A 10,549-nucleotide genomic window follows, 5' to 3' on the forward strand; every position below is an offset into this window, starting at 1 on the left:
ACACTCGTCCTCCAAGTGATTCACAGCTGTGTGCTTTCTTGTAGAACAGGGGCAAACTTGTGAGTGCAGAGGACACTGCAGCTTGCACTTGTGACTTCAGGGCACTCCAGAGATCCTTACAAACCTGCTACCAGCACAAATGAGGTTGTTCATACCTGACAGGCCTGTGCTGCTTCCATGGCACAGATGCTTTACATTCACTGGGACCTTCAGCACTGTGCTTGGTAGAGTTTCAGGATACATTTTTTATATTGACAGCACTGTCCTGCTGGTAACCCTTGGGACAGTTAATTCCATCCAGCTCACTGTTATTTAATCAGGGAATGGCTGAATGAGTGGCCACATATCCCTCCTGTTGGCACACAGTCAGGCTCTGGCAAGGGAAATCACCTTATCTAAATACAAACACTTAAGCATTAAGCCTCCAGTCTAAAGCTGGATGTCTAGACATCTCCAGTCAGCACTGTCTAGCACTGCTGAAGAGCAAGTTATCCTTTCCTAAGTTAAGTGTCTTAAGTCAAGTGTTATGAGGAAACCCCTGAGAGCATCAGTTGTTCTCCACTGGCAGTGGATGGAGTCAAAGTAGCCAGCTTAAGCCAGGTATTTAATACTTAAACAGCTGAAACTCCAGGGTGATGAATTCCAGTCTGGAGCTTGAGCTGCTGTTGCTGCTGCCTCTCAGTGAGTGGAGGTGACAACTGGGAATGTGTCAGCATTTGTGGGATTCAGACAATTAACCTCTTGGTGGCTGTTTCAAATGGAGCCCAGGCTGGAAGGAATGTTACTGTTTTGTTCAGGATTAGCTCAAAAGCCAGGTGCTGGAGGCTAAGCCTACACATCACTAATCACTTGTGGATCTCTTACTTTTCAATGGCAGAATGAATAAATACCAGGTTTGGAAGCACATGGAAGGTGCCTAGGATTTATTTACTTGGTCAGTTTCTATCTACAGCTTAACGTTCTCTAGGGCAGCTGATACAGACTCTTTCATCTATGCTAGTTTTGGGAAGAGAAACTAGATTTTGATCCCATCAATTAAACTGGAAATACAATTTCAATTCTGTCTGCACATTGAAAATCAATTTCCTCTTCAGCAAAGCAGCAGTTCTGAAAAGCACCATTTGTTTACACATGCACCTCAATTGCAGCTTAAACATGCTCCTGGTAGCTTTTTTCCAACAAAAAGTGAACTAAAAGCATTACTGAGATATTCAAAATAACATTCAGGTGGTTATCTACCATGTAAAATTTCTGCCATATAAAAGCCTTCCCAAATCCCTTCTGTAGAAGCCATGTAAACTCTTAATAGAATAAAGTTATTTTGTTTGCTGAGTATGATCATACAGGAGTTGGAGTCCTCTAATGACCTCTCTGAAGTACTGAACACTGAAATCTGGCAATGCAAATACTAATATGTCAGGAAAATGCCATAGTGGTATTTGTGTCTCTGGATTTGTGTGAAAACAGAAAATTTCTGTACTATCCCTTTATTTCACTCAGTCTGTGTAGCAAGAAGTTCATTTAAAAATAGGACCGTGGTATTTTATCAACTCAGACATGAACATTTACATACTGCTCTTCTCATTTCAGCATCTGCTCTCATCCCTGCACTTTTCAAGGGGTTTGCAGTTCACTCAGGCAGTTTGGTTTCTACAGGCAGCACTTTTATTATTCATTAACCTCACTGGGGACTTAGAACACAAAGAATGTAAAGTCCTGGAATAAAACTTGGCATAATTACTCTAGAATCCTAGCAATCATAGCAGATGTTTTGAGTGGCCTGAAGGTAACAACCTGCACATGATACAGAAGAAACATGTAAAATGTATTTTAGTATGGTATTGTGCTAACTTACTTGTGTTTTCCTCCCTTTTTATCATAGATCTGGAGTATGAAACAAGACAGTTGTGTCCATGATTTACAAGCACACAACAAAGAAATTTATACTATCAAATGGAGTCCTACAGGACCAGGAACAAATAATCCAAATGCCAATCTTATGTTAGCAAGGTACTATTTAATCCTGGTCTTGAATGCTTGTTAAACATTATTTTTATCTCACTTTCTATAAATGTAAGTTCACAGAATGTTTTGAAGCACATAAAATACTTTATCATATTCTATTTGTATTAGCAACAAAAATATGTTGAATTGAGATGTAATTAATCTGTTTTTTTTTTCCTTCACAGTGCATCCTTTGATTCTACTGTTAGGTTATGGGATGTAGACAGAGGAATTTGTATTCATACTCTGACAAAACATCAAGAACCTGTGTACAGTGTAGCTTTCAGTCCTGATGGCAGGTACCTGGCCAGTGGCTCCTTTGATAAATGTGTACACATCTGGAATACACAGGTATTGCTCTTGTCTGTGTTGAGAAGTTTGTGTTTTGGTCTTTTCCATCCTTCCAGCCTTTGTTTATCCGTCATACTTCAGCCACAAAGAGCTTTGTCATTGCTAACACACTGGTTTTCTCTTTGTTCTGAAATTATTTCTTTTAATGGTTGTACATTTAATTTCTTTCTTTGAATGGTTGACTGTGGTGAAGTAATACTTGTCTTTACATTGTTTTAGCAAAAAAAAAAAAAGACAAAAAAACAAGCCAAAAAGACCCAAACCAAAAACTCTTAACACCAACAAACCCCAGATTGAACAAAGTTTCTCCAAGACCATATTTCATCCAAAAATACTCTTCGTTAACTCTGCACTTTAAATTCCTGATAAAACAGGGTCTTTTGTGAAAAATGATGACTGGGTATAGACATACTAATCTGATTGGCTGTTTCATTGAATTTCACTGACAAACAAGAGAATGCAAAGTGAGGGAAGATAATGGTGGCAAAGTGTTGCTGTGAAACTTTCTCAAAAAGGACACTATTACTTGGTTTGTATTTCTGGCAGAAAAAAAGGGCTTGTTATGTTCAAAGTCTAAAGACCTTTTTGTCAGGCATGATGCAATCTCTGGCTACTGAGCATTGGGTATTAATTTCTGAAAGGCTCATTTTAGTAATTGGAAGTAGTGGTGACCATCCCCAGTTTTGCCCATCAAACACAGGAGCTCAAGATGCAATGGTTGTGCTACATTCTTTAACAAAGTGCTGAGACTGTCCACAAATCTCTTCTGGACCACTTTCCTCTGAGAATTTTAGCTTTTCAAAGCAGTGGGGAGATTTCACGTGTACAAATTATGCTTGTTCACTTTGATTTTGTTGTATTAATTACTTGCCTTGTCCCTTTTTTAGACAGGTGCCCTAGTTCACAGTTATCGGGGAACAGGAGGGATTTTTGAGGTTTGCTGGAATGCAGCAGGAGACAAAGTTGGAGCAAGTGCTTCAGATGGTTCAGTAAGTGTTGCTTGACTTGGTTGGTGGTTCCAATAACATCTTCTGGAAATCTTTTAACCAACAATGGAGACAAAATTTCCTTCTCTATCTGAAGGTTGAATACAGCCTGCTCAGCTGTAGGTTTTCAACTGTAACCCTGCTGTGGTATTTTAAGGAGAATATCTTTATTCCAGTCCAAAAACCTCAGAAGGTGGAGATATCTCCAATTTATATTTTCTGTTCCTTCTGGGGCTTACTGTGTCAGTGCGTTCAGTGTGGCTGGTTTGGAAACAAATTTGTTTTTCTTTCTGTGCCCTTTTTGAGGGAAGAGGCTCAGTGTAGGTGATATTATTATAATGCATGACAGGAATAAAATACCTTCTGCATTGCATTCAGCAGCAAAACAAAGTGGAGATTTCCAAATGCTTGTAATTAAAAAGTTCCTAAAAATGTCAGCAGATATATATAAATATCAGTCTGCTTACTTTGCTTAGGAAAAGCAGGGAATAAAATCATGTTTAAGTAATCATGGATGCTGCCACTGTCATTTCACTGCAGGGTGTTGGAGCATCTCCTCCTGGCTGCTCTGACACTGCCCTGCAGAGAGCTGCAGTGGGATGGGAATCTGCAAGGTCTCCATAAGGAGCACAGCCCCTTTTGCTTGCCTCTGTCTCACCATGGTTGGCAAAGAAAGAGGAGAGCCTAAGGAAAAGCAAAATTAAAGTAAAATAATGCTGATAAGGGAATTGGGTTTTGAAGTGCTGTAGCTTCCTTTAACAAGCGTCAGCAAAAAGCCATCCTGGCAGCTCAGTAGTGCAGAGTCCCAGGTGGCATCTTCACACAGGTGCCAAAGCAATTCCCTCCTGAATGCTCCTTGCTGGTAAGTAATGCTGTTTTGTTAGAGTTCAAATCAAATAAACAGGAAGTTCTGGATTTTAAGAAGCCTGAATTCTAGAGAATTAATTTTGATTGTTCTTTATATCATCTTAGTCTTTTAAGTATAGGCAATATCATAAAAGGACAAAAGCCCAAGGCGTATCCTGAGCAGAAATTGATTATCACTCTCCCCAGATGACCCTTTTCTATACATGCTGTGTAACCTTTCCAGTCCTCCAATTAATTTGGCCCAAGAGGCTGATTGTACTTGGAATAGATTTGTTTTAATTTAGTTTCTGATATTTTAAAAATGTTGGACTTAATTTGTTCTATATTGTTCACTAGCAAAAGCCCTTCTCCACTCTATTTTAAATGTGCTTGCACCTGGTGTTATCTTGTGTGTGGTTATTTTTTACTGATAGATTTCTATATCTGACAGACCCAGCAGCACTACTTAGTGGAGATTTTGGGAAGACTAAAACTGGAATTTATACACCGTTGACTGTTTTTTCTGATCTATTTTAGTACTTGTCCATGTATTTGAATCTGGTTTGTAAAAATATAAAATGAAATTAGTCAGTTCTCAGCCTCACAGTATTAAATAACAGACAAACAGCTTACATAAGATGTTGTTGCTGCTCTGATTGTAATTCTGAAGGTAGCAGTGCCTTAGTTCATAAAGCGCTCACCTGTTCATTTTGATATTATTTAATCATTGTTAATGGATACAAGGTTAAGCTGCCACAACCCACGTGGCAGGTTTTGCTCTGATGCTTCCCCCAGAGCTGTGGGAGCCCGTGGTGCTGTGCAGCTGCTGCATGTGTGTCTCTCTCTTTGCAGGTTTGTGTACTAGACCTCCGGAAATAGCGCTCTTAGTTGGAAGCCATGGACCGACTATGAATGTGTACATAGCCAAAATGACTGTCCCTGACCCATGTACTGCTATAGTCCCAATCGAACCATGGCCAGTCCACTACAGCCAAATGTAAAAGAAATATATACATATACTGTATATAAAAAAAAAAAAAGGAGAAAAAAAAAAAAAGAGGAGAAAGAAAAAAAAAAATTTACACCCTGAAGAGGATGACAGAGTTTTGTCACAGCTTGTGAATCCTGTTCACCAAGTGCTGGAATCTGCTGTGCCCCAAAATAACATTTAAAGGTTTTTGGATATGAAAAACAGAAGAGAGCGAGAGAGAGAGAAATATACCATATACAAGAGCAGACCCATATACATACCAAAATCAGAAGATACTAATGGCAGCCTTCATTACCCCTTCCCCCATGAGATCCATTCTCACGTGGATTTGTGGGGTGTTTTTGTTTTCCTTCTCAGTAGTTGAGCAGTTTGTGTGTACAGAGAAAATGGACTTACAGAAATCTGCAGCAGTAGTTTTTTTCCTTTGCTTTTAAACATTGGGTTTTCTGTTTTGTTTTGGTTAAGTTTACGGATGCATGAAGTAAGGGAGTGATTTAGTTTCTTGTTTATATTTTTTCACCTTGGAAAAAAAAAAAAAAGGCGTTTCTTTGAAACATGTTTTGATGCATTCTTTGAAGAGGTAGTTTGAACCTGATAATGTTTGGTACATTTTGTGGCTCCCAGAGCACAATTTTGTGATCAGAGGGAGGGTGGAAAAGGGATTAGGGAGAGAGAAGAAAAAAAAAAAATCCTTCTTTGCAGCGTGATATTCCACATCCTTCTCATCTACAAAGCAGGATGGAAATGGGTATAATGCTATGTTTGACTTTCTGGTGACATGGCTGAAATGCAGTAATTTCTTATTTGGGACGTAATTCTGCCAAAAGTAAGAACAGAAGGGCACAAAAACACAGGAAAAAGAAAACAAACAGGGATGCAAAAAAAAAAAAAAGGAGAAAAAAATAAAGAGGAAAAATGCATCTTCTGTTGCTTTAAGACCATAGCTAAAATATGGTTAAATTGTGCACTATTGTGAAAAGGAGCAAAGTATAGCTGGAGGATTTTGTTTAAGAGGTTAAGATCTTTCTGGACAAGGGTTCATGCCACAGCTTCTTTGAGAGTTGCCCGTCATTATTTGTAGGAGCTTAGATGTATAATTGTAACCAAACTCCAGTATTAAAAGTATTTCATGTAATTTTTCTTTATTAAAATAAAATCTTTGGCATATATTTGATAACACTGCCATTAAGAGGCAAAATGTTTACTACCTTAGATTTAAAGAAAAAAAGATCTTAAACAGAGGACTTGCTTCAAGTTTATTTTAATAGCAGTGATTCAGCTTATTTAAAAGATGAATACTTGCACTAATTCCCCTGCTGCTCCAGTCCTGCAGTTTATTGTATCTTGTGACTACATTTTTTTCCAAATATAGGGTAGATGTAAGCTGCTATTTTTTTAATAATCACTACTATATAGTGTCTTTTACTCTGTTTACAATATCAAGTATTTTTCTTACAATGACAGATGTATATGGCAAACCTTTTTCTGCTCATGTGATTAAAAGTATACTAATAGTGATTTTATTTGTAAATGATAGCATGAGGTTGTGTTTATGCGTATGTGTAGTCAAAAAGGTTGCATCATGTCTTGCATAAGATTCCAAGAGTGTAAATTTATAAAAAGAGAGGTTGTCAAATTTATGTCACAGACATTTTACTTAAGGAATGGTTTATATTACAGAGCTTTGCAAAGTTATCGGTTTTATAACACTATTTCAATCACAATTAATTTTGTGACTTATGATTGTTAGTCTCTAACCTATTTTTTTATTCATTTGGGGTTCTTTTTCCCCTGTCCAAGTTAAGTATAAATTCATTTAATTGAGATAATGCAGCTTTGACATTTAACCATTGTTCTTTAGGCATCGATTTCTGCTATTTCCATGAAATGAACATGACTTGAAGCAAGTCTGAGTTTGGCTAAGGTAGGGTAGCAATTTGCCAGTGGTTAAGACAAGTCAACAATAATACATGGTTTATATACACCCCAGGATTATACTGCTATCATACACAGCATTTAAAACCAACACCAAGTCATATCCATAAAGACAGTTATCTGTGGTGGTTCTGTGCCAGCTATTTTTAGGGTTTTGGAACATATTGCAAATGTTTAGAGCAATTACCCTGTGAGTTACAATATGTAGGAAACCTAATATATTGAGTGTCTGGCACTTGAAATATTGCTTTTATTGCTGGAGGTCCATGACTGTGGCTGACCTCTGTCATTTAATGAAAAAAAAATAAAAATAAAAAAAAAATTCTGTGCAATAATTTTAAACTGTGCTCCCAGGAATAGACACAAATGTTTTGAGTATGTTTAAGCTGCATTTTTCGTTTAGCAATGCATTTGTCAATTGCACTGAATTTAAATCTGAAAGTCAGAAGTGATTCTTGATAGTACTTTTGTATTTTAATATGGACAGTTTATTCATTTTCATAAAAGCTATTGGATGATTCTTTCAGCCAATCTAAACCGAATTGTGGTGGAATTCTGTGACATAGCTGCAAAATCACACAGCCATGTTTTAGGGTGTTGCCATTTTCCTCTTTCTCAATCATCAGCTGTTTTTCGGTTGCGATTCTAGTTGCTTCAGCATAGCATCACACACTCAGAAATAGAGAACACCAGAGCTGCAGCGTGTCCAGGCAGGGCTGTCAGGAACGTCGGCTCCGTTGGCTCGAGCGCTGCGCGCAGAGCCCGCTGCCGTGGGGCCAGGCCAGCGTCCCCAGCCGAGGTGTCCCACTGCCACGGGGCCAGCCCCGTGTCCCCAGGCCAGGCAGTGTCCCCAAGCCCAGCTCTGGCCGTAGCTGTCCAGCTGTCCTGCCTCGCATGCCACAGTGCTGCTCCTGCTCCCGCACGCCCGGAGCCGCCGCGCGCCGCGTTCTGCCACCCCGCCAACCAAAAACCAGACAAAAACACCGCAGAACCCTGACGTTAATTGCTGGTTTTTATAGCACAAAGGCCTCGTGTTCCAGGGTGGGGTAGACTGTCCAAATTGCTCCTTTCAAAGGGGAAGCCAAATGGCAGCAAGGCCCTGACTTTGTGTAGCGTGTACGTGCGTGCTCAGTCTTACGGATGGAGTCGTTCCTATTTTTATCAGTTCAACATGATAACAGGCAAATATCCAAACAGAGGATAAAAGGAAGGGGAAAAGCTGGGCTCAGAAGCAATGATGGGGTAAGAAATGAACTGCTCTTGAGTTCGCTGTCTTTCTGTGCATCCATCTCAGAATCCCGTTTGTCATTTTTGCATGACCAGATCCAGGTTTCTGTAGAGTTCGTCTTTTTCTATTTTTACTTCACCTTTTTCTGCATTTTTAAATTGATGTAAAGATTCCCAACCAGTGGACTTTTTAGTGTAGTTAAGAGAATATCTAGGTCTTCATAAAAGCTTTTTTAGACTCTTTGTAATGTTGATAAACTGAGTTTATTCTGGGACTACCATTGTGCAGGGTTATTTAGCATGTCTACTAGATGATTGGAAATCTTATATGAAACACTAAAAGTGCCTCTTTTTCTGGGTTGGGTGGAGGGGAGGTAGTAGTTACCAGAGTCAGAACGACATGGCATTTCGAAGCATGTTTCTTGATTTCGTGACACTTTAATGCATCTTGAGAGAAAGGCCAAAGATTTCTACCAATTTTAATTGATTTTCATTTTAAAAAGCACTCCTTTTTCCTTACACTGCTTACCTCATGCTGGGGCGTCTGATGGGGAATGTCCTTTGTGTTTAGGGAGAGCAGTGGGCGGCACAGGGCGGCCGTGCCGGTTTGCCAGCAGCGCGACCTCCGCAGCTGACACCTTCAATTCATTAAAGGAGCTTCATTGCAAACTGGGGGGTTCAGCCTGTAAATACAAGGATGTTCAGAGAAGAGGGGAGCCTTGGGATCTGCTTTTTCCAATCTTTACTCCACCAGGAATCCCACTCTCTGTCACTTCACCCTCGCCAGGGCGAGCGCTGGCTGTGCCGAACCCCAGCGTGGATCAAATCGGCCTCATCCCCCTCCAGCCGAGGGTCCCCAGTGTCCGTGGGGTTTTGCCAGAGCAGGGCCTGCTGGATTTAGCCCAGTTCCTTTTTGGCAGGATAGCTCCTCCCTTCCCAAAGCCCTGTAGAGCCATTCCCCGGTGGGATCACTTCCACCCTCTCCAGACGCCTGAAGAAAGCAGAAGCAACATTGTGGCATGTTAGCAGCAAATGCGGCTTCGGGAGACAGCAGTAAATCTCCATCGAGATCCCTGACATTTTCCGTAGGGAGAGAGACATGGAGCAGTCCTCACTTCTCCCTCTAGAGAAAGCTCTGAAATACCACGAGCTGTGAAAGTGTGACTGTCTTCACTGTCAGTCTGGTGGGAGGCAGACGAAGCAGGAAAATCTGCCGTTTCGAGTGGATTGCAGATTTAGTGTTAATAGTGCTTCAGATCAGTAGTTTTGAGTACATAATTCGCTTTCTCTGCCTTTAAGTTTGAAGCTTGACAATAACTTGAGGCATGGTTTTGTTTTGTTTTGTTTTTTTTATTTTTATATAATCATTCATTTTTACTTCATAATGTTTTTTGACATTTGTGGGTAAATACAAGAAAACAGTCTGCATGTTGTTGCTAGTCCAGTGTACTTTGCAATCTTGTCCTCAACAGACTGCAGTGTGCAGAACAGTAATTCTAGAATACAGAAGTAATTTTCTCTCTCTCCTGACATTGACATTGTAGTTGTAATGGTTTCATTTGGAGTTACAAATCCTTTGGGTCTAATTCTGTGAGCCTACCTATAGCACTGGATTAAAATGTCTGCATCATTTCTTCAGTTATCCAGTTAAACTACAACTGTTGTAAAAGTGTAAACCAGCCCATGACAGTTTTTTGTACTTGTTTAAAGGACTTTTATTGTTCAGTTTTCATGATTATTGTCTAAAGAAGACTGATATAGATGTTCTATACTGTCCTGGACCATGTTAATTACACTTTATGATGTATTTTGGTTCTACATCACAATGATTTGTCCCCAAGGCCCTTATATCCCTTCTAGGCACATTTTCTGTTGCAGTTTCCCTTTGCATTGTATTGCTTTGACAACTGTAATTTGAATCAGATCTGAAAGAGGTCCAGAATAAAATATATTTTGATATTACCTTGGCTGAATGTTATATACCAATAATTTTAGACACTTGGGATGGAAGATTTGCAGATCATTAGGCTGGGGAAGTGACAGACTGAAACACTATTTTTACTATTTGGTTTGGCACATTTTCACATAAGACAAGGTGCAAACAGCAGCAGGAGCTAATGCAGTGTGTGGCTGCAGGATGTCTGTGAGCACACAGTAGATCCTGTGATGGTTACACCATCCCCTGCTACCCTGTCCTGCTGCTCCATTT

The 10,549-nt window shown here is 39.7% G+C and overlaps 1 protein-coding gene across 4 annotated transcripts in view; it reads left to right on the forward strand.

Moving 5' to 3' along the window:
- The window catches only part of TBL1XR1 (transducin beta like 1 X-linked receptor 1), a 61,245-nt gene extending 50,943 nt beyond the window's left edge, over nt 1–10,302 (forward strand). For all 4 annotated transcript variants that reach the window (XM_031055487.1, XM_005419028.2, XM_031055488.1 and 1 more), the window contains 4 exons: nt 1,883–2,010; nt 2,190–2,355; nt 3,243–3,344; nt 5,040–10,302. In XM_031055487.1, the coding sequence (XP_030911347.1) occupies nt 1,883–2,010; nt 2,190–2,355; nt 3,243–3,344; nt 5,040–5,066 (423 nt within the window). In that variant the 3' untranslated portion in view covers nt 5,067–10,302. The remainder of the gene's footprint in view (nt 1–1,882; nt 2,011–2,189; nt 2,356–3,242; nt 3,345–5,039) is intronic.
- Nucleotides 10,303–10,549: the final 247 nt, after the last annotated feature.

The sequence above is a fragment of the Geospiza fortis genome, unplaced genomic scaffold (assembly GCF_000277835.1).
Source record: "Geospiza fortis unplaced genomic scaffold, GeoFor_1.0 scaffold172, whole genome shotgun sequence".
Classification (NCBI taxonomy): Eukaryota; Metazoa; Chordata; class Aves; order Passeriformes; family Thraupidae; genus Geospiza; species Geospiza fortis.